The sequence below is a fragment of the Nematostella vectensis genome, chromosome 12 (assembly GCF_932526225.1).
Source record: "Nematostella vectensis chromosome 12, jaNemVect1.1, whole genome shotgun sequence".
Taxonomy (NCBI): Eukaryota; Metazoa; Cnidaria; class Anthozoa; order Actiniaria; family Edwardsiidae; genus Nematostella; species Nematostella vectensis.
This window is the reverse complement of record NC_064045.1, coordinates 4,175,511-4,203,359: the sequence shown is the minus strand read 5'-3', so window position 1 is coordinate 4,203,359 and position 27,849 is coordinate 4,175,511. Positions and strand designations below refer to the sequence as shown.

General features: G+C 41.4%; 2 protein-coding genes across 2 annotated transcripts; one reads left to right on the top strand and one right to left on the bottom strand.

Moving 5' to 3' along the window:
• Positions 1-192: 192 nt before the first annotated feature.
• Positions 193-20,130, bottom strand: LOC5516902 (serine/threonine-protein kinase/endoribonuclease IRE1). Its single transcript, XM_032386836.2, has 24 exons — positions 19,929-20,130; positions 19,728-19,839; positions 17,764-17,800; positions 16,970-17,039; positions 16,806-16,878; positions 15,851-15,985; positions 15,640-15,738; positions 12,597-12,656; positions 12,283-12,439; positions 11,389-11,470; positions 10,085-10,528; positions 9,439-9,559; positions 8,582-8,669; positions 7,774-7,846; positions 6,588-6,644; positions 6,034-6,093; positions 5,607-5,706; positions 5,282-5,472; positions 4,264-4,408; positions 3,331-3,388; positions 2,908-2,977; positions 2,145-2,268; positions 1,750-1,817; positions 193-872 (listed from the first exon to the last, which is right to left on the bottom strand). Exons 1-24 carry the CDS (start codon positions 20,010-20,012, stop codon positions 693-695), a joined length of 2,688 nt encoding a protein of 895 aa, XP_032242727.1. The 5' UTR covers positions 20,013-20,130; the 3' UTR covers positions 193-692.
• Positions 20,131-20,711: 581 nt separating this feature from the next.
• On the top strand, positions 20,712-26,838 carry LOC5516901 (testis-expressed protein 2). The gene is made up of 4 exons (XM_032386835.2): positions 20,712-22,043; positions 23,534-25,161; positions 25,702-25,822; positions 26,151-26,838. Exons 1-4 carry the CDS (start codon positions 20,874-20,876, stop codon positions 26,232-26,234), a joined length of 3,003 nt encoding a protein of 1,000 aa, XP_032242726.2. The 5' UTR covers positions 20,712-20,873; the 3' UTR covers positions 26,235-26,838.
• Positions 26,839-27,849: the final 1,011 nt, after the last annotated feature.

Genomic DNA, 27,849 nt, shown 5'->3' with positions numbered 1-27,849 from the left:
CGCATTTGAGTTTCAGGCTACCTGTGCACACTTACCCTAAGCTTTTAAGCAGGTCGATTACCCTAGGTTTTTGAGCAAGAAGCACAGGGAGCCCGAAACTAGAAAGCGCCTGCGTAGGAGGCTACACTTGTAATGATAATTATCGCAGCCGTTGCAGCTTCTCCGTAGATTAGGACAACAGTGGACACAGTCTTTAGTATAAGATTGTTTTATTATTTCTAAAAAAATATGTACAAAAATCTACAAATATTTTCATTGTTACAGATAATGGTCGCGTATGTATTGTAGACGGGGCAAAGTCTTGGGGCAATGTTCCTTTCGGTTCCATTTGGCGGATTTTTGTTCTACCAGAATGACACGTCAGGAAATAGAACACTCCATCACATTCCCAAATCCCACATTGCTTTAATCTAACGCTCCATAGATCTGGTCAAACATTTCTTTGAAACCGTTTTCACTCACAAAGATACGTTCCATTGTACCCGATCAAACGTTCCATTGAATTGCAAAGCATTCCAGTTTACACGACCAAACGGTCGATTTGCGTACTCAAACATTTCACTTCATAAGACGATCCATTTAAATTCATTAACCTATCATTACACTCAAACAATCCATTGCACTCGATTAAGTCTTCCATTGTACTCAATCAAACGTTCCATTGCACTTGATCAAACGTTCTTTTCTGCAGATCACGATTCTGCCCTGTAATAGTACGTGTGGAAGACTGTCTCATTTTGGCAGATTCGCATGACGTTGTAAGTGTGCATGAGGAGTCGTGGGAAGCGGCTCGTGAAGTACCGTACGTACTCGTCCGGTATTGTCCCAAGCGATCGCTTGACTTCATCAGGAAGCTCCCGGTAGTGGTGTTTCTAATATGGACAACAATCAAAGGATGCACTTAAGACAAAACAGCACTACATGGGGAGTATAAATGCGGATCCCGCGCTTCTTGAGAGTGAGAGGAACAAGGTATTACACATATGCAGGGGCGGATCCAGCGCTTCTTAAGAGTGAGAGGAACAAGGTATTACACAAATGCAGGGGCGGATCCCGCGCTTCTTGAGAGTGAGAGGAACAAGGTATTACACATATGCAGGGGCGGATCCCGCGCTTCTTGAGAGTGAGAGGAACAAGGTATTAGACATATGCAGGGGCGGATCCAGCGCTTCTTGAGAGTGAGAGGAACAAGGTATTAGACATATGCAGGGGCGGATCCAGCGCTTCTTGAGAGTGAGAGGAACAAGGTATTAGACATATGCAGGGGCGGATCCAGCGCTTCTTGAGAGTGAGAGGAACAAGGTATTACACATATGCAGGGGCGGATCCAGCGCTTCTTGAGAGTGAGAGGAACAAGGTATTACACATGTGCAGGGGCGGATCCAGCGCTTCTTGAGAGTGAGAGGAACAAGGTATTACACAAATGCAGGGGCGGATCCCGCGCTTCTTGAGAGTGAGAGGAACAAGGTATTACACATATGCAGGGGCGGATCCCGCGCTTCTTGAGAGTGAGAGGAACAAGGTATCACACATATGCAGGGGCGGATCCCGGAGTTCCAAAAAGAGAGGGTCTGGGTCTGCTCGACGCACCCCTAGATCCACCCCTTATATGGCGAGAGGTTACACCTTCCACGTAAATTTCCATCCGTATTACGAGCACCATCTAAGCTGAAGGTGAATTCTGGGAATTAAGATCTCATAGATGAAAGCTAAATTGGACGAACATCAACACTGTTAGGTGGGGCTCACCTTATTTCTTAACGCTCGCAATAAATCTCTGAGTTGCGTCCCGTTATACGTGCGAAATCTTCGCAGATCTAAAAAACAGGAGAAAAACGTATTTGTGTTTATCTGCAGATGAAATTTGACCTGTATTATGAGTATCAAAGCCGCCATAAAGTGGGCCATTTCTTATTGAGGGATCGTCGAATACTATCCTATTTCCATGTGATATCTAAAGCTGTGCAACCCCTTTCCACCCACCCCTCCCCCCAAACCCTCAGCAAATTCCGGGCACGTGCGTAAGCGGTACCTGAACTTACACATGAGTACCACCAGCGGTGTTGCCATTTGCGCATGAGCATTAGAGCAGACCACGTGCCAGTGTTACGGGTAAGATTGCTTATCTGCGCATGCGCTCTTACCGTCCTGAAGTGCCTGACAGATGTGTACTTTCCAGTCTCCTCGGACCACACGGATGGAGTCTCTTTGTAACGCATCCAGGAGTGGAGAGTCATCTGACTCCTTCTCAATACGATCGCTAACATCCTGAAACAACAAGAACCTCGTGAAATACTCTGCTATAGCCTGTTTATACACAACAATAGAGATTCTGCAGCCACGTCATATCAGGGGCGGGTCAAAGGGAGAGATTTTGTGGGTTGGATAGAATAGTGTTACAAGAAAGTAGCCCCATGAGAACTGTAAGCGCTTTTCAATGAGAATAGTATGTAATCAAGAACAGTGTTTTCCAAGAAGTGGCCCCCGAAGGAATAGTTTCTATCCAGGAAAAGTTTCCAAGAAATGGCCTCCAAAGGAATAGTTTCTATCCAAGAAAAGTAGTTTTCAAGAAGAGGCCTCCAAAGTAATAGTTTCTATCCAGGAAAAGTAGTTTCCAAGAAGTGGCTTCCAAAGGAATAGTTTCTATCCAGGAAAAGTAGTTTCCAAGAAGTGGCCTTCAAAGGAATAGTTTCTATCCAAGAAAAGTAGTTTCCAAGAAGTGGCCTTCAAAGGAACAGTTTCTATCCAAGAAAAGTAGTTTCCAAGAAGTGGCCTGCAAAGTAATAGTTTCTATCCAGGAAAAGTAGTTTCCAAGAAGTGTCCTGCAAAGGAATAGTTTCTATCCAAGAAAAGTAGTTTCCAAGAAGTGGCCTGCAAAGGAATAGATTGTACTAAAGTAAGATGTACCTGGAAGAAGGCAAGCTGTCTTTGTCTGTTCCAGAATAACGGGTGCTGAAGAGCCATTTGTGCTGTTGGTCTAAGAAACAAAAACACGAATATAAAACGTGCATCAGCTATACAGAGCCAAGATACGCTGAACGCGAGGTCCGAACTTAAAGTGACCTTTTTAGCCACACCTTTGTTATTGTTTTCATTTAATATTGGAAAGTACATAATGCATTAAAACCTCGAAATGACCATCTAAATACAAAGTTTTATACTTTATGTACCACATTCAATCGAAAATAACGCATTCGCTTCTCCAATTCAACCGATGGAAATGGATGCTTTTCCAGGCTTGGTATTTTGCTAGGATGACAAAAAGGCGGCTGGCAGAGGCTGTTTAAGACAGACAGACAGACAGACGATAGAAAAGTCGTGTAGTCACACCTTTTGGACGGGTCTGGGTCGATCATCATTTCGATGATATCTCGAGCGACTACAGGACCTGGGAAACAACAAAACAAAACTTGTGATTGTGCAATAAGCTGCTTCAAGAGCTACAAAATAACTAGAAAAAAATGAGTGAGCGTGAAGGCTGTAGGAAAATCATCTTCGGGGGACAAAAAGGAGACCTATTCTTAAAGCTGCATTGTCCGGAGGTCCGACGGAAACCTCAAGCGAAAAAAGACAAAAGAATCTATTAGAATCCGAGATATTTAACAGGCCCTCCATTCTAAATTATCAATCACATCCTCAAAGAAACTTCCAATAGACACACTGCTTTCAATATTTTGAAATATTTTTCGCGTTTTCCGTTAAAAATCATCGGATATTGTTAGGTAACCGACCGGAAGTAAACTGGTGACAATGCGGCTTTAACCCCACCCCCCACCCCTTCACGCCCCTAGCATATTTCTTTCTCAGGGACCAAGGTCGAAGAGCGTGAGACTAGAGCATTGCGGAAAGAAGACGCGAAAAATGATTGGGAAAGGTAGGGGACGAGAAGAGAAAGGACGGCCTATTTCTTTCCCCTCCCCTCCTAACTTTCCTCACGTCTCGTTTCCGGGAACTCCAGGGTCTCCGAATATGTCAAAGTAAAGCAGTAGGGTACCTCGGCAGGAGTCACCTTCACACATGTCTCCACCATACCCATCCCTTATTTTTCCGCGGTGGCATCGTCACCACGCCCTGGGTCCCGGGAAATGTTTATTAAAGGGAGGCAGACTTAAGAGTGGTAAGAAGTGTTTTGTTCGCCACTAGTCGTTTACTCACATTCAGCTATCTCCCCCCCCCCCCCCCCCCTTCACGCCCCTAGCGGAACCTAGGGGCAGACCTAAGAGTGGTAAGAAATACTTTGTTCGCCACTAGTCGTTTACTCACATTCAGCTTGTGGTAGAGTGTCCAGGTTGCATTCTCCCGAGATGATGTTCGCCTGGCGCCGGTACGTGTCGCCGAAAGGGTGCAATCCACCAGACAGGACATAGTAGAACAAGCAGCCACACGAGAAGATGTCAACTGAGCGGTTCTGCAGTTAAACACAGGTAGTTAGTGAAACGGATGATGTTTTGATGATCATGATGAATATATAAGGATAATGGTTGAAGATGACGATGATGATGATAATGATGATAGTTATGTTATAGATGCCTCATCTTGACGATGATGACGTTATGATGGTGATCATATAAAAATGATGTAAAGATGATGATGCTCATGATGACGATGATAGTTATGTTATAGATGACTCATCTTGAAGATGATGACGTTATGATGGTGATCATATAAGGATGATGTAAAGATGATTATGCTTATGATGACGATGATAGATATGTTATAGATACGACTAATCCTAAAGAAGATGATGACTATATGATGATGATTATATAAGGATATGTAAAGATGATGATGCTTATGTTGACGATAATAACTATGTTATAGATGACACATCTTGAAGATGATGACGTTAAGACGATGAAACTACAACGATATATGTACTGATATCAAGAATACATGGATGCCGAGAATAATCATTTACTTTACAGTAGACTTGATACATGGCAGGAAAGAGGATACTAACTTTTAGATTACTAGCGCAACTTGTATTCAAGTTTGTATTATACCTATACAAATGAGATTCATTGGAGTATAGAATCAAAACCTTTGAAAATCATACATACTACAGTTTGAAAATAGCTCAATCCCATTGTTGGGTTATTAAATAATGCAGGGAATGTTTTAGCTTGAAAACGATGAGAGTTTGGAATACTTGAAACGATAACAGAAAAACATCCATCGCGCGTCGAATCGACGGACTTTGACACTAAAGACGAGAGATCAAACAACCAATGTGGGAATAAGGTCTCTATGCGATGCGCATGCACACGGCCTCGTAGCTCACCATTCTGGTGTTTTCCTTAAACATCTCAGGAGCGATCCACCCATCAGTCCCCGCGGCCCCCGAGCGGCACGTGACCGAGCTCCGGCCGTACGTGAGCTTCTTGCACAGTCCAAAGTCCGAGATCATCACGTTCACGTGACCAGAGGTTGCTTTGGAGATGAGCACGTTGTGAGGCTTTATGTCACGGTGGACTGCGGACGAAAGTAAAAACCATGAATGTAGCATTGACTTCGTCATAAATATCACTACTGATATGACAACTAAATATAATAAGAATGGACCTATTCCTTGAATCACACAATAGAATTCTAGCAATCATGCCTACCTATGTTGAGAGAATGGAGGTGAGCCAAACCGGAAGTAGCCTGTTGCAGAACTGTCAGCGGCTGCAGTTCGGAACGGTCAAACCGTGGGTCTTCAACATACTGTAGAGTAATCAAGCAATAGCAGCATAAAAAATCTCACAATTTAACCTGCGTAACTGCTCAGACAAGAAGGGATAACCCTCTGCCGGTGAAATGATATACAGCCTGTTGATGACTATTGTCATATCAATAAGATTTAGAATGGAATTAATAATTATGGTAAATAAATAAATAAAATAAAAAATAAATAAATTGTCAGTGTCACATGATCAAGATTGACCAATAAGATTTAGGATGGTCAGTGTCACATGATCAAGATAACCCAATAAGATTTATTATTGTCAGTGTCACATGATCAAGATCAACCAATAGGAAAGGCCCACTGACCTCTTGCAATGTGACGTCACATAGTTCTAGGGCGATGTAGCGGAACTGATGGTCTTGTTCCTGTAGAAGAAATCATTAGAAACCAAAGACAACAAATTGTCGATAAATCAAAGATATAAATAATATTGGAAATCAAAGACAGTTAATCAAGATGTGCAAAACTAGGAATCTCCAAGAAAACAGGCGCTTAATCAGAATAAGCTGACAATGTTTTTGCTTTTCTTACATACTGAGATGTGTGACGGTTTTAGAAAAATATAGTTTTTCATGTATTTCCTATGCTTTCCTATTGTACCGTGTCTATTGTTAAATTAGTCAAATAATAATAATAACCAAGTATTGCAGAACTCGAAAGAAATAAACAATGAGAAAGTTCTACAAGTTGTTACAACCAGTGAAACCCTTTGCTTTTTGTTCTCAAGCAAGCAACGAAAGACTATAAAAAAAAAAAACTAACAAGTGTTACACCAAGAAAGAAAACTGGTAGAGAACAGTATTGAAAAATAATCCCTAGACGGTCAGAGACCAATTATGCCTTCTTCGATCGGTCTTACCATGCAGAAATACCGCACTACGTTCGCGTGTGCATCAGACTCTCTTAGGAGTGCAACCTAAAGCAAGAAGCACATGTTAACATATACATGATGGACAGGTCGAAACCAGGCCGGTGCCAGGGGTGCAAAGGTGGAATCAGAGGAACCACCCCACTGGATCAAAAGGTTCAATACTAGGACAAGCTACCCCTAGATGAGTAAACAAACGTCCTCTAGATGGGTAAACAAGGTCCTCTAGATGAGTAAACAAACGTCCTCTAGATGTAAACAAGGTCCTCTAGATTGGGAAAAAGTAGTCCTCTAGATGTAAACAAGGTCTTCTAGATGGGTAAACAAACGTCCTCTAGATGTAAACAAGGTCTTCTAGATGGGTAAACAAACGTCCTCTAGATGTAAACAAGGTCCCCTAGATTGGGAAAAAGTAGTCCTCTAGATGTAAACAAGGTCTTCTAGATGGGTAAACAAGGTCCTCTAGATGTAAACAAGGTCTTCTAGATGGGTAAACGAACGTCCTCAAGATAGGTAAACAAGGTCCTCTAGATGGGTAAACAAGGTCCTCTAGATGGGTAAACAAGGTCCTCAAGATGGGTAAACAAGGTCCTCTAGATGGGTAAACAAGGTCCTCTAGATGAGTAAACAAGGTCCTCTAGATGGGTAAACAAGGTCCTCTAGATGGGTAAACAAGGTCCTCTAGATGGGTAAACAAGGTCCTCTAGATGGGTAAACAAGGTCCTCTAGATGGGTAAACAAGGTATTCTAGATGTAAACAAGGTCTTCTAGTTGGGTAAACGGACGTCCTCTAGATGTAAACAAGGTCCTCTAGATGGGTAAACGGACGTCCTCTAGATGTAAACAAGGTCTTCTAGATGGGTAAACGAATGTCCTCTAGATGGGTAAACAAGGTCCTCTAGATGGGTAAACAAACGTCCTCTAGATGGGTAAACAAATGTCCTCTAGATGGGTAAACAAGGTCCTCTAGATGGGTAAACAAATGTCCTCTAGATGGGTAAACAAATGTCCTCTAGATGGGTAAACCGACCCAACAACAAGGAAGGCTAATTCACGATGAGATGGGATTTTTGGAACACTTTATATTAATCACCAGAAACAATTAAATAAATTTAAAAAAAAATTAGTCAGGTGCACGGTTGAAATTACAAGGAAGTTGAATATTGATAACACTTACCTCGCGGTCAGCAAAGCTGAAGCACTCTGGTAGAATTCGTTTGACTGCAACATCCCGCCCATCAAACTTTCCCCTGATGGATTGAATTAATTAGAAATATTCCTTATCGTAGTGTGGCGATGGTATCTCATGTTAAATAAAACATTGTAGATTTAAACTTTCCCTTGTGAGATCAAATTAATTAGAAGTATTTCTCATCATAGTGTGGCGATGGTATCTCATGGTTTAAAAAACATTGCAAATTCAAAGTTTCCCCTGAGAGATTAACATAATTAGGAATATTTCTCATCATACCATTGTGATAGTATATCAGGGGATACCTTTTTATAAGGACACAATTTGTTTTAACAAAAGTGTCCTCATAACAGGGCATCCTTACTTGATAGAATTAAGAAAATTAAGGTGCCCTTGTTAAGACCTTGAAACTGCCCTTAGTAATGAGTCAGTCATTATTCCAGTGGAACTCTATAACAGAGGATACTGTTTGTATGAGCAGGACATCCCTTTTACTGGGTGTCCTTGTTTATAAAATTAAGTGTATGGTAATGGGGGGAGAGGAAAGCATGGGAGGCCAAAAACAACCTGGGGAAGGACAGTGGAGAAGGAGAGAGAAGAGGTGGGGTTGAGGACATGGGAGGAGGTGGTTGAAGCAGCAGATAGAGAACGGTGGAGAAACCCTGTGAAGGCCCTATGTGTCACTAGGCACGAGGAGGACAGGTAATGATGACTTCACTGAAACTGTTCTTGATAGCAAGGTTTTCTGGTAAACCAGGCATCCAAAGAGCAACATTTTACTGTTTTCACTCACTTGTAGACTACAGTTCCCTCACAGCCACGCCCAATGACATCCTTAAGGCAGAATGTGATCTTGCCCACACTGATGGTACTGTTCTTGTCTGCAAAGAACATGATAAGTAGGACAGTTATGTCTACCAGTATCGAGGGAACTGTAAATAGCCTTATTGTCAAATATGTATCTCTTGATGTTGCACAGTACAACCTCTCTTAAACAGTGAGGTACGACTAGGCCACTAAGACAAAGTTTAAGAAAGTTTTAAAGAACCCAGTAGCTTTCAAGAATCATTTTATTGATTAACACAAGCCTTAACTAGGAGGATTTACTTATCTCCTGATGCGAATTGAGAAATTTCTATAGAATGTTGGTTGGCTAGTGGAGACAATTTCAATTTTTTTTATCTTATTTCCTTCCTTATGAGACTGAGCATGGCATTGAGTTGTAGCCACAAATACTCTGAAGGGATTTTGTAGAAGTGAATGAGGCAAACATGTGCGTGTAGTTTGGGGCGTGAAGTCCACTCAAGGTGCATATAGTTTGAGTGTAATAGTCTAATTACACTCAAACTACATGCAAAAAAGGCCCAGAATTTGCACACAAAATGCACTTCTACTTCCGGTCGATTACGTAAGAATCTCCGATGATTTTTAACGGAAAACACGAAAAATATTTCAAAATATAGAAAGCAGTGTGTCTATTGGAAGTTTCTCTGAGGATGCGACTGCTAATTTAGAGCGGATGGCCTGTTTAATATCTCAGATTCGAATAGATTCTTTTGTCTTTTAACGGTTGAGGATTCCGTCGGACCTCCGGAAGTAAACTGGTGACAATGCGGCTTTAAGTCCCCTGCAGGCTGTACTGTACAGTACCTATGATAGCAGGGTCATGAACGGCGTTCCCGTTTGAGATGTACCCAAGTGATGATGAGTGGCTGGAGCTGTGAGAATGTTGAGATGGCACTGAGGCGGCAAGGCTTTGACGGGTTGAGCGCTGGATACAAACAATAAAAACGTTTTTTTCAATAATTACACTTATCAGTATGTGATATGGAATTGTTAAATCATTTTAGAAACATAACAGTTTGACTTTTGCTGTCTTGAAGGCGGAGAGTTTAAATCCAGGTTTGTTGACGTTTTTTTCTTCTTAGAGATGACAATTCAAGCTCTGGAGAATAGAAATGGGAACTTTTTGATGTCTTTTGATAAAGATATCAAGCTATCTTTCCTCTTACACATATTCCAACACTGAAACAGCACTAGGAACACTCGCCAATATCAGCTTCAATGGAAGTGCTTCCGCAACAAAACATAAACCATGGTATTTCCTCTCTCATGAAACAAATACTTAGAAATACAAATAATTTGGGTGTCCAAAGCAAACAACCATCCTAAAGTGTCCGTGAATGCAACATAATAAGTTCCACTTTATTGAAATAAATGTCCTCATTGTTGGCGAGACATTATTAAATGCCTTTGAATTTGAATTTGGAATTCTAATATTAACCCCATACAGTACCTCAATGTAAAACACAACAAGCAGCACCACAGGGATCCCAATTGTGGCAATGATGGTGTAGAGTAGTCTTTGATGGATCTGCAACATCTCAAACATCTCCTGTTGACGGCGACGCTCCTCGTCCTTCGCCTTAGCGTTATCTATCTGCTTGGGTGTGGGCGGGGTTGGTGAGTTGTTAGGGTTATGAGTGTGGTGGTTCATGTAGAATGGCATCAGCTTGTCGGGAATATGAGTCATCTGGAGCTGTGGCGAGGCAATGGACGGCACTTGGTGGTGCCCAAGAAGAAGTGCAGCTTTGGGTTCCAGGACTTTTGGCTGCTGGAGAGGGCGGCGCGGAGGGGGAGGCAGATCCTGATTGCTGTCTTTGGATGGGGTGTTAGCCCCTTTGGTGCCCCTTGGGACTCGTATGTGTTTCTTAGGACCTTCTAAGAGCATTACCTGGGCCTGGTGATACCAAGAAAATTTACAAGTTAGCTTACAGACTCATACTTCTGGAACTTCTTCTTCTTTATTTTCTTAAACCGTACTATATGTACATTAGATGACTAAATAGACAAGGTGTTTCCACAAAGCTTATTAAACAGCCAATATTCCCCAAAAGTCTTCTTGTGTACTCACTTAATTTTCGGGCATCCTAATTTTCATGGCACTTTTTCGTGTCACTTTTTTCGCGAATCTTTTAAAATCGTGAAATTAAAAAGACACGAAAATTAAGTGTAATACAGCTCTGTTTGATCACAGGCTATAAGGAACTTCTTTCAATATACTGATCAATGCATCTAAATGCTGCCTGAATGCTTAGATTAGTAAAAACAGCTCTGTTTGATCACAGGCTATAAGCAACTTCTTTCAATATACTGATCAATGCATCTAAATGCTGCCTGAAAGCTCAGATTAGTAAAAACAGCTCTGTTTGATCACAGGCTATAAGCAACTTCTCTCAATAGACTAAAAACAGCTTTCTTATTATCAAGATAAAGTTCCTTGGCCATTTGTGTATAGTATATATTACATAGTTCTAAGTACTTCACATTTAAAACACATCCCATCCCACATGGGACATATCCCATCCTGGGTCTGAGGAACTCAAGGTATAGTAAAGTCACATGCATTCAACAAGTCAAATTCAGGGCCAAGTAACAGATTGAGAATTAAACAGAGGTGAAGGCACACTTATATATAAGATATATGTGACAGTATTACAATAGCAATTGTAATGTTGAAGTATATCAATTTTGGGCTACACTATGCAAGCTTTTCATGAGGTGTTACATAGACAAATATGGTTAAACCTAGGATTGTACCTCCACTAGGGGTGATCCCTCCTCTACCAGCGAGGGCAGAGCATACAATCCTCCAGAATGCTCTCCAATGTACAAGGTGGGCCTGCAAGAAACAAACAAAGTGCTCAATGGGGGAACTGTATTTATCAGCCTATAATGCGCACATTTTAACTGCCAAATGAAATGGGGTGTGCATTATATGCGGAACCCATTGTTATCAGTACAATAAAAAGGGGAAATCAAGAAGAAAATGCGGCAATCCCATTGTAGGCGAGAAACAGTCACAAAATCGCTTAAAAACACAGTAAAATGTATATAATAATAATTAATATCTTTAATTTCCTTATCATGTGTTTTGTAAGAAAAAAAAGCCCAAAAACTCGACAGAAAAACAGAAATTATTTATGCTTCCTTCGTGATTTTCTTGTTGTCTGCCATGTGGAATTGACTAATATTTTGTAAGATGGTGTAGGAGCAAATGGTTTTATAATTGCTTAATATATCCTTGGGCCGTATATGGTGGTGCAATACAAATTGGGGGGGAGTGTGAATAGGGGTCACCAAATCCGCCCCTTTTTTCTTCCAAAATCTGCTGATTTGCACAACATTTTCCTTCAATCTTTATTTTTATTTGTTTTTATTTATTTATTTTTCTTAATTTTCAATAGATCTAGATATTCAAAATCCTATCATGCACTGCATCTTTTCTTGAAATCCATAATCTGCATGACATTTTAGACTGGATCCACCGATCCGAAAAGCTATTCACACCCCCCCCCCCCCTTGAGCAGTATAGAAGGTGTATGAAATGAGTTCACAAATTATCATAAACTTGGTCAGAATAGTTTTCTATAACCTGAAATGTGACCTTTGGTTTCAATACCCTTAATTCAACATTCAAATGTTTCAACTCACTGTAAGACCACTTTATCTGCTGAGGAATTCCCCGAGATGAGCACATTCAGTGTCTCGCTTGCGATGTGGTTAATCTTCAGGCGATGAAGACCATCCCCATCAAACTTGTACACACCTACTACTGGAGACCCAAAGTTACGGGTCCACTGAATCTCCCCTGGAAAAGGTGAAAGGATGAGGAAATGAGCCAGTTGAATTAGTTATAACTACTAAAATTTTCCTATTTATGTTCTCTGCAATCCATAAGGGGGAGAAAAAGTCAGTTTCAAATTTAAGTGTGGAACCATTACTCCATAAGATACAAGATATCCAACCTGTTGAGCTCTCCATCGTAACTGTAAAGCCATCTGAACTTGATGCCATGTGGTGAAAACCTGGAGAAGAAATTAATGCTTAAATTTTCAATCCAAAATTAAGTGCCACTAAATTTCTAGACCAGAATAACTCATACATAATAAGGTAATTCATATAAAATTCAGATAATAAGGAGGAGAGTGCTTGCTTGCCCCTTTGCTCTCCCCTGCACCTACACTTAGTTTCCCACCCCTATACAACCCCCTGCAGTTGTTAAAGCCACATTGTCACGCCAGTGCTGAAAAACGCAAGACTAGTTTCAGTACCGTGTGGTTAAACCAGCCTTTTTGTTTTGAAATGGCGGCGTTTTACCAGCGAACTGTCACATTTTGGTGAATGCTAAGAAAACTACACCAAACCTAAGGCTATAATTTTCTTTATGACTCCCTCATTATCACACAAATCTGTCATCTTTTGTACAGTATGGTTTTAATGCTGTACAGTTAGTCAAATCAGCGACTGAAGTCAGCCTTCCGTACCTTTTCTCGAACGATTCAACACTACGATTGTGGTTGTTTTCGCGCATGCGCATACGTTATTCAGCACTGGCCATTGTCACCAGTTTACTTCCGGTCGATTACTTAACAATCTCCGATGATTTTTGTCTATTGGAAGTTTCTTTGAGGATGTGACTGATAATTTTGAGAGGATGGCCTGTTTAATATCTCGGACTCTAATACATTCTTTTGTCTTTTACCGGTAGAGGTTTCCGTCGGACCTTCATAAGTAAACTGGTGACAATGCGGCTTTAACTGGCTTTTGAACCCACCCCTTACCCATAACTGCACCCACCCTCTTGCAACGAACCCCTAGCTTCCCATCCCTTTACCAGCCCCTAGCTATACACCCCTAGCTACCCATCCCTTTACCAGCCCCTAGCTATACACCCCTAGCTACCCATCCCTGTACCAGCCCCTAGCTACTCATCCCTTTACCAGCCCCCCGCTATACACCCCTAGCTACCCATCCCTTTACCAGCCCCCTGCTATACACCCCTAGCTACCCATCCCTTTACCAGCCCCTAGCTATACACCCCTAGCTACCCATCCCTTTACCAGCCCCCCCGCTATACACCCCTAGCTACCCATCCCTTTACCAGCCCCTAGCTATACACCCCTAGCTACCCATCCCTGTACCAGCCCCTAGCTATACACCCCTAGCTACCCATCCCTGTACCAGCCCCCCGCTATACACCCCTAGCTACCCATCCCTTTACCAGCCCCTAGCTATACACCCCTAGCTACCCATCCCTGTACCAGCCCCTAGTTATACACCCCTAGCTACCCATCCCTTCACCAGCCCCTAGCTATACACCCCTAGCTACCCATCCCCTTACCAGCCCCTAGCTATACACCCCTAGCTACCCATCCCTGTACCAGCCCCTAGCTATACACCCTAGCTACCCATCCCTTTACCAGCCCCCCGCTATACACCCCTAGGTACCCATCCCTTTACCAGCCCCTAGCTATACACCCCTAGCTACCCATCCCTTTACCAGCCCCTAGCTATACACCCCTAGCTACCCATCCCTGTACCAGCCCCTAGCTATACACCCCTAGCCACCCATCCCTTTACCAGCCCCTAGCTATACACCCCTAGCTACCCATCCCTTTACCAGCCCCTAGCTATACACCCCTAGCTACCCATCCCTGTACCAGCCCCTAGCTATACACCCCTAGCTACCCATCCCTGTACCAGCCCCTAGCTATACACCCCTAGCTACCCATCCCTTTACCAGCCCCTAGCTATACACCCCTAGCTACCCATCCCTTTACCAGCCCCTAGCTATACACCCCTAGCTACCCATCCCTGTACCAGCCCCTAGCTATACACCCCTAGCTACCCATCCCTTTACCAGCCCCTAGCTATACACCACTAGCTACCCATCCCTTTACCAGCCCCTAGCTACCCATCCCTGTACCAGCCCCTAGCTATACACCCCTAGCTACCCATCCCTTTACCAGCCCCTAGCTATACACCCCTAGCTACCCATCCCTGTACCAGCCCCTAGCTATACACCCCTAGCTACCCATCCCTTTACCAGCCCCTAGCTATACACCCCTAGCTACCCATCCCTGTACCAGCCCCTAGCTATACACCCCTAGCTACCCATCCCTTTACAGTCCCTAGCTATACACCACTAGCTACCCATCCCTTTACCAGCCCCTAGCTACCCATCCCTGTACCAGCCCCTAGCTATACACCCCTAGCTACCCATCCCTTTACCAGCCCCTAGCTATACACCCCTAGCTACCCATCCCTGTACCAGCCCCTAGCTATACACCCCTAGCTACCCATCCCTTTACCAGCCCCTAGCTATACACCCCTAGCTACCCATCCCTGTACCAGCCCCTAGCTATACACCCCTAGCCACCCATCCCTTTACCAGCCCCTAGCTATACACCCCTAGCTACCCATCCCTTTACCAGCCCCTAGCTATACACCCCTAGCTACCCATCCCTGTACCAGCCCCTAGCTATACACCCCTAGCTACCCATCCCTGTACCAGCCCCTAGCTATACACCCCTAGCTACCCATCCCTTTACCAGCCCCTAGCTATACACCCCTAGCTACCCATCCCTTTACCAGCCCCTAGCTATACACCCCTAGCTACCCATCCCTGTACCAGCCCCTAGCTATACACCCCTAGCTACCCATCCCTTTACCAGCCCCTAGCTATACACCACTAGCTACCCATCCCTTTACCAGCCCCTAGCTACCCATCCCTGTACCAGCCCCTAGCTATACACCCCTAGCTACCCATCCCTTTACCAGCCCCTAGCTATACACCCCTAGCTACCCATCCCTTTACCAGCCCCTAGCTATACACCCCCAGCTACCCATCCCTGTACCAGCCCCTAGCTATACACCCCTAGCTACCCATCCCTGTACCAGCCCCTAGCTATACATCCCAAGCTACCCATCCCTTCACCAGCCCCTAGCTATACAACTCTGCACCCCTTCTCCCGGCCGTCCACCTGTAGATGATCATCATTTACACACCATAATCAATATCTTGAGCCAAGTGTGTAGAGTAATCATTGAATGTGGCATTCCATCTCTTCTCTCTCGTTTTGTGATCATACATAGTGATAGTGTATTCTGAAAATACATCCAAAGACATTGTTTTGAAGAGTGGTTTCAGAAAACTAGAAAACACACATTCAAGTTCTGGGGACGTGACCATAAAGAAGTTTTATGATTCATATTGTACCTGTTCTGCCAAAAAACATAGGAGCAGCTTTGTTCGGCATGATCGGACACACAGTCTCAGTACCGTCCAGACGAAGTGTCTGCTGTTTGATACCCGTGTCAGGATCTACAGCGAACCAGACATCTGTCTTACGACCTGCATGGAGCAAAGTTGCTTTAAGATAACACAGAAGAACAAAGTGAAGAATGCAGAGATGGTCATTCATATTACAGTAAATGTTGGAAAATTCGTGAACACTGAAAATTTGCGATCAGGTCTTGGTACCCGAGGATTTAACCCTTGGACCCCAGGACCTGCGAATTTTCCAACATTTACTTTATATTAATTCATATTACTAGGAATTTTTATTGAGATTATACCATCCAGATTAACAGGCTCTCTCTTTATTTCATATGCTTAGGCATTTATAGAAAACACAATGAGATTTAGCAAACATGACTGTATTCCAGCAATTCAATACTTTTAAAGGCCTAAATATCATAACCAGCGCTTCTGGAATTACGCGAAAAAAAACCTCAAAATTAATCGGGATTCTTTGCAAAATTACGTGCTAAATTACGCGGGATTTTGCAATACATTTTTCTTCAAAAATCAAAACTTTGCGGGATCCTTTACTGAATTATGCGCTAAATTACATGGAATATCAACTGTTATGCCCAAACTACATTTTGTACCGAAGGAAAGCACAAAATAACTTGAAAAGGTTTTTTTGCGCGAAAATATCTTAGGCGTGTTTTTATTGGCTCCTAGCCACCAGCCAATTAAAAAAGGTATTTTATTATTAGTCCTAGGCTTTCGCGGTTTAGCAAAGAACGCCTAGTCATTTTATTTGTTTTCGAAATTCATTTCGAAATATCGCACTCTTACGAAGAATATCTGTCTTTTTTTTTTTTTACCAGAAATAGAAGTAAAAACCCTAAAAGAACACATCACTAACTCTTTCTAACAACAGTACCAGTATAAAGAATCCCATCATTACTGCGGCAGGGAGATGCTCTAACCAGTTCAGGAATTGTAAAGGGCAACTTCTACAAGTGAAAAAAAGACAGAGATAAATATAACATAAGTCATGATAATGATAAGTAACAAGAAAATATGAGGGATGTGTGTGTGTCTTACCTTTAGTCCATCTAGAGTGTTACCAAAAGCGTATAAGCTTCCATCTTTGGGGTCGGGGATAAAAATAGCCCTGAATTAAGGAAATACAGTATCATCAATTTAATTCCAATTAAAACACTCACAATTGTCACTGTTATGGTATAATGATGCAATGAGGCAGGATTCTATACTATAATTTCGAAATTCAATGTCCACTAATGTATAGGCAGGATTGTTTTTGAATTTCAACAATTGGCTTTTGCAAGCACTTTTTAACCAAATTTATTGATGTGGGACCACTGAGAATTCATATCCATTTGCCATCCATCGATTGAAGTACATTAATGCTTAGTCAATCATACCACCCTGACCAATCAATTCCCTGGCTGTAAACAGTCAAATGGTTTATGACACGACAGAAAAAACATGAAAACCATCGATTGGTTTTAAAGGCTGATGGACTATGCATTATTCCTAAACAAGACAAGGATTTTGGATTCAACGAGGTCGTGCAAAACAACAAATTTTTGCTATAAGCTGGCACAATTTTATAGCCAGACAGATACATTCCTACGTAAGGGACAACCTTGTTATATGAATCATAAAATGGCTCTTGGAATGGATTAAAAAACATGGTGACTTAAAATTTAAAAAAGGTGAGGAAGTTTAAGGGAAGTACTAAGAGGATTTCAAAGATAACTTGGGAAATAATGGAAGGAGGGGAGGGATGGAAAATTGGCTTAAATAGATAGATGTTGCATATCAAAACTTGAAAATAAAAACCTGTGGATTAAAAAACCCTTGTTTCACCCTACCCTGGCCGCAGAAAGACTGGAGTGCTTAAAACTGGATCTGAAACACAAACAAAATTAAATATTCAAGTCAAACAGGTTTATATCGTTTAAGCAATGTCAAAGGAAGTGAGTGAAAAAGGATTCCTTTTCTAGTAATGTCAAAAAAAGATGTCAAGATCATGAGAAGATAAAGTAAAGGTGTTTTAGCACACTTATAATAAAAGGATTTTAATATATTTTTGCCAAAATTCAATCTTCTTGAGAAGTGGTGGGTAGAATCACCTGAAAGGAAAACTATAATACAAGACAAATGGGAATGACAATTTTAAATTCTTTAGATTCCCCTGTGAAACCCCTGACAACACAAGACTGACACCTTTTTGCATGGTATAGCATTTGCCCAAAGCTCTCAGTCTAGTCAATGACAATTGTGGGACAAAAGTGTAAAATATTACAAAGATATTACAATAGCAGAAATAGATTCAAGAAAAATGAACAATGATAGCTGATAAAAATCAAATGATATTGGCTCAAAAAACATATTTTCAAAGAAAAGTGATGAAAGTAAATTCTCACAACATTTTGTGAAGCTGTTTAAACTACAGAAAGAAACTTAACACCCCAGAATAGTAAATATGGAATGTAAAAGTAGTCACAAAGCTGTATATAGCTGACATGGATGGGGTATGATATATAGTTGACCTAGTCTTAAAAATAATGGATTAGAATTTATCTGCATATTATATATAATGAATGTCTTATAGCAGATACAATGCATAGTACCAAATTGCAGACAAATTTGCTGAAGCCATTCAAATAATAAAATGTCACCATGTCTATGACAAAGACAAAACAAGTCATGAGGTAATAAGAACGAAAAAAAATGTGAGATTTTGTAAGAGAGAATTGATAAAGACCTATCGAATTGATTTTTACTGGTTTTGTCTGGAATCTATAAATGCCAGTATTAATAAAACTTAAATTAAATATGAAGATAAGATACTGCAGAGAACTAAAAGCTGATAATGGTTTTATGCACTTGAGAAAGCCTGATAAAGGAAAGTTCCTTTTTATTTTATCAGGGAAGGCATTTTGTAGGTTTAACATTAACAATACCCCATTGGTTATGTGAATAGGTGAAAGTAAGCAGAAACAGCCAGGCCTGAGCTGATAAAGGTGATATTTTCAGCTGTATAAATAGCTTCTTTGACTAACTGCTATAAGTACACGATGACACCAATTCCATTAATGGTATTAAAATCAGAAATCTATACCTGGCATTGCTTCTTCGGCTATCTATTTTTAGTTATGAATATCTCATCAAAATGTTTTGAAGGGCAAGAAAACAGTTTTAGAGGATATTTTCAATTGAAATTTTATAGCTGATGCTATGTCTTGTAAATGCATCAGTCTTCCTTGATTAGGGAGAATCTTATAAAAAAGTCGTTGTATAAAGGATGTTAAAATTGTTTAAGAACGCCTTCAAAAATTATCATTGAAATAGAAAAAACAGTTCATGATAAATTTATGTCAGAATGAAAAGATATCATCGGGTGTTTTGACTAAGTAATTTATGAATTAGAAAAAGAAATAGGTAAGATACGATTAAAGTACAACCTTGAAGACCGTCAAATAAATATACGGTTGAACATCGCAAACCTTAGGGTATGATCTGAAACAGGAACCATCCGGGCAATAAATGGTGTTTTCGAATGATATAATTTCAACTATTGAATTAGCACTGCGAGCATTTCAATACTACACGGGTGTTTCACGTGGAAAAATAAAGTTGTTTAAGCAAAAACAAATCAAAACATCAATGGGGAATTTTTAACTGATTGGAATTTTTTAAATCAAAGAAAAGGATCTCCGGAAGTAGAATAGTATTGAGGTCGAGGATGATGAAATCTTTTGATCGAGTTCTTTCGTAGCTTCGAAACCTGTGCCTACATGAACTAGTCAGCTGTAAAAGACAGCGCACCAACCTTCTTTGATGGACCATCGAATATCTCCAGTTGTTTTACGAACTGCATGCATCGTCCCGTCCAGAGTAGATACAAAAAGAAAAGACTCTGGTATTGTAAGAGTCTTGGGGGGCTGTTAAATAGAAAAAATGTAATTTCATTTGGCTTCGTTTAGAAGCCAAAACAATAAAACATCACACATCAACTACCGCGTCTACGTACCTTTTCGGCCGAAAAAACCGGCAAAGCAAGATAAAGAAGACCCAACAAAATGTAAAATATTTCCATGAGAATGCCTTTAAGCATTGCTATGATCGATATCAAGAACAACAATATGAAACATGTGGAAACGAGGTGTTTCTCGACCAATATAAGTTTCGCGAGACGAAATAAAACTGGAACAAAACTAACGCTTTCTGAGGGACTGAGCCTAGTGACGTCATTTACGCCAACACAGTCAGCCCGAGTCTCTCTCGGGCAGGTTTAGCAAAGAGATCACTCTGTAGCAGAAAATAGATACATTAGTCAAGCACAAGAGTTAAAAGATGTACAATGAGGCTATTTAACGTTATTTATTATGACTATGAATAGTATGACATTTATTATGACTATAATAAATGATACAGATCTAAAAAAAATGTTTCGCCCAGGCGCGAATTGAGGACCTTAGCGTGTTAGGCAGACGTGATAACCACTACACTATGGAAACTTTGAAACATAAAGGAGGGACTAAAATTAAATGTATGAGCAACTGTTTCGAGTACTTCCTGTACAAAGCAGTCTATAGCGACGTAAGTCGATATTCTTTCTTTTTTTATCATTTTCATCGAGCTGTTTTGCAGACACAAGAAAGGGCTGTCCGAGAATCGAGTATTACAAGAAGCCCAGAACGAGCAACGAGGTGCCTGAGGTGCGATATTTCCGCCCGGTTAGAGTTACGGTCTGATCTTACTTATTTCCGGTTTGACTTACGGTCTTACCGCTGACAAGACGGAAGTCGTTCTCGCTGACTCACCCACAAGCAAAAACAATGTAAAAGTGCAAGCCGATTCGATTCGTGCCCTATAAGTGAGTAATAATCGCGTGTATAGGCGAATTCTGACAACCTATGGTCGCCCAGCTGCTCAATTTGAATAGATATTGCATCTGGTAGATACGGGACTTTTAATGAGTGAGAAAAAACCGCCACCACGTCCTCCTTTGCCGAGGCAAGGATCGGGCGGTAAACCTCCGAGTGGTGCAAACACCGGTGCAGGGAGATTGCGGAACGCACTAGCTTCCATATCTATACGCTATAATCCAACCAACGCTCAGAGGGAATCCGATTCCGAAGAAGAGATCTCGATTGTGCGTAAGGCTGAGGCAAATTGCGACGGTGAAAACCACGAAATTGCGATAACAAGTAGCGAGAGTGAAAACGCGTCGGTGACGACATACAGTTGCATACGACCTGGAAGCAAGTTGGAGGAGACATCTAAACAAATTAAAGCCGGCTCGGAAGCAAGTTTGAAACAGGCGGCGATTAGCGCAATTGGCGCGGAAAAAAATCATGTAGTAAAGCAAAGGAGTTGGCCGATAAGTGCGGGGAATTTTAGGATTGAAAAGGAGAAAGGACCAAACTCGAGTGGCGCCATGCGCTTTCTACGACGTGAGGGTCGACAAGCGAATACCACTCAATCGTCGAAAGTGAATGAGGCGAAAGAGGAAACGGCTGATGCTGGGTCGACGGGTTCGCAACCTTCACAGACCCATCTCAGCCTGAAGGAGAAAGATCGCGAGTCTACTTCACGGTCGCGTTCACCGTCGCCCTTTCGCAGACTGCATCGCCACACACAAGAAGCAACCGAGCGCCTTACTGCATCGTGCTCTCCAGCCATCTCCTTGTCATCCCTTTTAGCAGCAGCAAAAGATGACAGTTCCACAGATCCAGTGAAAGAAAACGTAGAAGTTGAAGAAGAGGAATTTCAAGATGCTTTGCCCGAGTTATCTCCTCCTTCAAGATTATCGAACTATGAAGATATAGACATTTTTTTGGAGTCTCCGGATCTTCCTAGCCATGTCTATGAACCACACTACACACTTTTATCTGTCTCAGTTCTACTGACGTACACATATTTTATTACTACACCACCCGTGTTTGTGAATGGAATGGTTTTTGGGTTTCTAGTAGCGTATTTGGTGGGTTGTGTTGTCCTCTGGATTCTCTGCCCAGAAGACTCCGCGAAAGAGAGATTTGAAAGAGAACTGAAAGAATACAACCGACATATCGCAAACGCTCCCAAAAGGGATTATACTTCTATCGATCCTGGGCTTCTATTGCGGCCCCGAGAATTGAAGGTAAGATCATAGAGCATATCAAAAATGTGTACAGTACAAATAGTCGCAAACGTGCCTTTGCACTGTATCACATTATTATATTCCTTGCACGTTTTCAATTGTACTTTCCCCATTCAAATTCTGTTCTGTGAAACATGATAGCATCTTTTATTGAAATGAGATCTCCTTAAAGATATTCAAGCAAGACCTGGGAATTGTTTATTCGTTATTTTGGATTTTATTCATGTAATACGATTTTGATTTTTTTAAATTTTAACCCTTTTTTTCTTTTCCTCGCGTGAGAAAAAAAAAACATTCAAGTGTTTTCCTGTCAGACTTCGAATGACAGACGGAGAAAAAACACTCCATCAAAATATGTGATCGATATCTAGTCTTTGCCAGTCACTAGGCCATCTGTAAGGCTTTTACCATCTGGGAATATTATCAGTGGTGTGTAAGCTCTTGATCTCTGAAATAAAATCCATGAAAAATCATCAAAGACACATTTTACATTTCTGTCACTTTTTTTATTGGCTCTGCACTTAGTGAAAGTGGAAAGTTGTCGACAGAAACAAGAAAATCATTGTTTGAAGTATTCCATTTCAAGAGCGGGTTGTTTGGAATTTATTGATTCACCTTGATTGTTTTACTGTGAACTCATAGTGAGATTCCCATGTATACTATCTGAAATACTGATTATATGATTTTCTCGCCTCCCAAGAAGAGTGAATATAAAATTTGCTCTGTATGCATTTGATAGTTGCATTGATATCGTCTGACCAACAGCATTTGTTGAAAGTAAATTATCAATTTGACTGTTTGCTCTGCTATATCTTTAAAGGTTGACCACTTTTAATGGCTTATTTGCCCTTAAACCTTCCCATAACTATAACTATGAAACAAAACAAAGGAGCTTATATTTTTTGGCACATTTCTTGATTTTGTATATCCATAGAAACTTGATAACCCTGTTTTTTTTTTAATACTGTCTTAGAATTGTGGTTTCCTATGCAACTGTGTTTCCTTTTGATAGAATAAGTATGAATTTTCCAAGCTGTTAAATTATGTATAGACTATGTAGTATTTTTATGATTTTCATATCAGTAAGTATTTGAAAAAAAAACTATCTTGTTTTTTATGCTTTCCTTTTGCTTTCCATTTCAACACATAATAAGATATTTGATAACACTTAAGCTATCACATAGGCTGCATGACAACTATAAAAACAGTCACACCAGAAAATGGGATCTATTTTTTTCCATCCAATCAACAAGAACTCCTAGCCCTTTAAGTGCATTTATTTTATAGTCAAAGACTCTTGTAAGTGGCTACTCTTGGGAGCTGAAAAGGTTGGTCGTTAACGGATCTGGTAGCTTACGAGAGCTCAAGACGGTGGTTTGAAATTATGGTTTCAAACAAAGCTGGTCACTTTCGAGAGCGCTCATAGAGCCTTGACTGTTGTAGTGTTGTTGTATGATTTATAATATCAACTGGTGTATTTTTTTTCTTAGGGATGGATGTACAAAGCTTATGACTATGACCCTTCAACTGTGTCAGAAACAACACCAGTGTTTGCACAACTCAAAGGAACCAAGCTAACACTCTCACATCCAAAGCTCAACCCAAATAAAAAGTTAGATCCAAGAACTTTAGATGACAATGCTAGTATACCTTTCAATCGCCATGATAGCTTTGATCTAACTGGCGGGAAAGTCTCACTTGTTCCACCAACAATTACTAAGAAGAGAATCTGGAGCAAAAAGTACCCTCTTCTGGTGATGCTAGACAAACCAGGCAAGGTGACTGAGGAAATTAAAGAGGTTATCACTGAAGACAATGGCAAGTCAATTCTTCAGAAAATGCGAAGTCAGACTTCATTTGAGGATATTAGCATTCTGTATTTGTTTGCTCGCACTGGTCGTGAGAAAGAGGAATGGTACCAGTACTTTAGTAAATTGATGGTTTCCAACAAGGAAGAAACCATCTCTGACCTAGATTACTTGCTTCGCCCATCCTGTAGCTACCCACATTATATGGCTAAGCTGTTGCCAGTGATTGAAGACACATCAGGAGAAGGCCAGCAGGTCCAGTTGTCCTGGGTGAACATGCTGTTCGGAAGGGTGTTCTGGGATGTCTGGCAGGATCGTTACTGGGCGGACAAAATCACTCAACGCTTTCAGAACAAGCTCAGTAAACTACACAAGCCTCAGTTCATCAGGGATATTAGCATTAAAGACTTATCACTTGGAAACAGTCTACCAATCATTAGTCGTGTCTCCCTACCAGTGCTTGATGAGCGTGGGACATGGATTGATTTTGATGTGACTTACAGTGGAGGGCTAGTGTTCACATTAGAAACCTATCTCAATGTTGATGGCTACTTGTCTTACTTTCTGAATCTCGGTAATGAAATAGAGAATAAGGAAATATCTGCAGATTTGGAAATGGCGGAACTCTCACGTAAGTATGAAATGATGGAAGAGGAGGAACGTTCAAAGGATATTCTTGAGGAAGATGCTGCTTCCTTGACCTCAGAGAGTCCACCAGAGAGTGACTCTGATTTTGAATCCCCGGAGTCTGACTTGGAAGAGTTTAACATTAGACTGAGTTCTGGCACAGAATCCGATCTCTCCCCTGATGCAATGCGAGCAAGACCTGAATTTGTGGTGTCTAGATCAACAGACAGTTCCAGTGACCGAGAAAGCTTGCACGAGGAAAGCAACCTTGCAGCTTCATCCAACTCCATGACTTCATTCCAAATTTCATCAGAATCCTTAACAAAGTCAGACAGCATTCCAATAGAGTTGAACAGTACAGGTCGTGTCAGCCCTGTCCAAAAACAAAGCTCTAATGAAGATGAGATGTCACGCTCAGAGCCAGGGAGCCCTACCCCTGGTAGTGGCCCATCCAGTCCAATTAGAAGAAACATTAACAATAAACCCAACACGAAAAGGAAGGTTATAAGCGTTATTGAGAGACTTGCTAAGTCCAAATGGGTTAAGAAGGCTGCGGAGACTAAGATTGTAAAGTCAGCAGCGGAGAAGTTCTCTAACTTGCCAATCATCCTGTCCGTTGAGGTGCAAACGGTGAAGGGGACTCTTGCTATCAACATACCTCCGCCACCTACTAACAGGCTCTGGTAAGTTTCAGTAAGGGGGGAGGGAAGTTAATAGCAAACACCTACCAAAATCCTCTGGCGAGTTTGGGTAAGGGGCGGATGCTCATAGCTAGCATTTCTCCGCCACCTACAAACAAGCTCTGGGGAGTTCAGGCTAGGTTAGAGGGGGGAGAGCAAAGAGTGGGTGCTTGCCATCACTATACTGTACCCATTTCAAAAGCCTCTGGTGAATTCGGGTAAGGGTGGCTGGGTGGTGCTTGAAGAAAGCCCAGGGCAAAAAACTGGGATGCTTGCCATCAATTTCTCGCTGCTATCTTTAATAAAGCTCTGCTGAGTTTGGGTTAGTGGTAGGGCTGACAGGGGAGTAGGGAGGGGGCTCTTTATCAGCATACTACTGTCGCCTACTAAACATGCTGGGATATGTTCATGCTAAGGTGAGGGCCGTGTTCAGGACGGGTTGTATGAGCATACCACTCCCTTCTAGCAACTGGCCCTGGGGATTTCTGGTTAGTGTGTGGGTGGGGTATTGCAATGGTTTATTTATTTGTAATCTCTTGATAGGTATGGTTTCCGTGGCAACCCAATGTTGTTCGTATCTGCTCGTCCAAAGCTTGGTGCTCGACAGGTTAAACTGACTCACGTGACAGACTGGATAGAAAAGAAACTCAAACAGGAGTTTAAGGTAAGAGAGGTTCAACACATTATTAACGGTATGTCACGCAAGTAGCGTGACGAGCAAATATGCTACCTTAATATTATACTTTATTTTCGCGTCACTTTCATTTCGCGAATTTCGCGATTTTAAAAAATTCGCGAAAATAAAGTGTGACGAAAATTGGGATGCTCGCACTTTAAATGAGTACACAAAAGCCATTGGGTGAAATATTAGCTGTTTTTTAAGCTTTATGGAAACACTTTGTCTATTTAGTCCTCTAATGTACTTTATAGTACCGTAAGCGGTCTTTCATAAATTCACGTTCTTCTGAAGTAACGTTGTTTATCTCTCGCAGAACATGTTCGTACTTCCTAATATGGAGGATTTGCCAATCAAACTCATGAAATGTGACGTCGAACAGCAGTTTGAAGACAGCTGAGTCAGTTTGTGCATGCCGCCATGGTAGTGACCGCTGATCTGTCAAAGTCTGCGTATTGATTCATGCCGCTGACTATGACCAAGAGTGATGGCTCAGATGACAGGATCGCGCAATTATCTTGTAGGGATTTCATATGCGAATTGAACACGCTTAGTTGTCTGCTATTTAGATGAAGTTTTTAACCATATTAGTTTTATTTTCATGGTTACCCTGTGTTGTGACGCTGCACTCCTATAGAACTGTGGGGCGGCAAAATACTGTACAATTTTATGACCACGCACGCATCCATCCCAGAATCCTATTCAAGCCTCTTGCAGTAAGATGTTACGAATCTAGACTTTTAAACTTTAGGGGGAGGGGACGAAATGGAAATTATTTTATTCTCTTATCAGCAGGGTTGGAAACGGGATTAGATAGTACGATGTTTTCTGTTGCGCAAGTTTTAGCGCGAGCAGGCGTTTGGGCTATAGATTATTTAGTAAAGTAGAATATTTATTTTTAATACCCTTACTTCAAAGTATTAATATAAAGCCCGTTACTTATGTCAAGTGTAAACAAATAACAGATTTATGTTGTGTTACAATAAAGTTTTAATTAACGAGAAGAGTTTTGATCTTAAGGATTTGGATTAACTTTTCTTCTTCTTTTCCTTCCTGTGTCAGAGAAGGAGCCTCAAAAATACAATTAAGCCTCAAAACACTATTACCCTATTAATTATCGAGTTAATAGGGAATTTATTACAAAAGTTTATACCTAAATTGAGGTACCTCTATGGTCCAAATTGAGTCGACAATTCAAATTAAGTAAGCAATATTCCTAAATGGTTGTAAGTTAAGTTTGATAGTTTGACAAATCTCTACATACCTGTGCAGCCGCTCGTGGCGGGGTCACCCAACTCTCCTTGCCACTGCAAAGGACATACCTCCTTCCCCGCGAGCGTTTAAGTGCGAGAGTCATTTTTCGCGCAGTCGAACTCTTCGCTCGTTGCGGGTGAGAATGACTTACCCCTCAACGGAGATCGAAAAATCTTGAGTAAAATGCAATTCAAATCTTTGAGGTATATAAAATAAACTGTAAATATATTTACTCGTGGGGGCGAGCAGTGTTGCGTGTCTCCGACAAGAGCGGCTGTACCCCGCGCGCACATTTCTCGCGTGGAACTGTTCCTTCAGTGCCCCTGAAAATCACCTTAACGAAAATCAAAAAAAAAATTGAGTAATATCTTATTCAAATCATTGAGGTATATAAAATAAACTATAGATATTTACACGCGTGGGGACGGGGAGCGTTGCGCGTCTCCGACAAGAGCGGCTGTACCCCGCGCGCGCATTTCTCGCGTGGAACTGTTCCTTCAGTGCCCCTGAAAATCACCTTAACGAAAATAAAAAATAAAAAAAAAAAATTGAGTAATCTCTTATTCAAATCATTGAGGTATATAAAATAAACTATAGATATTTACACGCGTGGGGACGGGGAGCGTTGCGCGTCTCCGACAAGAGCGGCTGCAAAGGAGTCACGCAACGCTCCCCTTACTGAGACTATAACATCCCCCGCGCGCGCCTTTTTGCGCGTTCGAACATTTCGCTCGGTGCCAATGGAAATCAATGAAACCCCC

Excerpts from the sequence above, each read along its gene's own strand:
- LOC5516902 (XM_032386836.2), bottom strand. The coding sequence starts at position 20,012 with ATGCTTAAAGGCATTCTCATGGAAATATTTTACATTTTGTTGGGTCTT. Across the intron at positions 17,801-19,727 it reads TCGATGGTCCATCAAAGAAG|ATCCAGTTTTAAGCACTCCA; the intron begins GTTGGTGCGCTG and ends TTTGTGTTTCAG. Across the intron at positions 15,739-15,850 it reads TATGTTTTTTGGCAGAACAG|AATACACTATCACTATGTAT; the intron begins GTACAATATGAA and ends ATGTATTTTCAG.
- LOC5516901 (XM_032386835.2), top strand. The coding sequence starts at position 20,874 with ATGAGTGAGAAAAAACCGCCACCACGTCCTCCTTTGCCGAGGCAAGGA. Across the intron at positions 22,044-23,533 it reads TGCGGCCCCGAGAATTGAAG|GGATGGATGTACAAAGCTTA; the intron begins GTAAGATCATAG and ends TTTTTTTCTTAG. Across the intron at positions 25,823-26,150 it reads AACTCAAACAGGAGTTTAAG|AACATGTTCGTACTTCCTAA; the intron begins GTAAGAGAGGTT and ends TATCTCTCGCAG.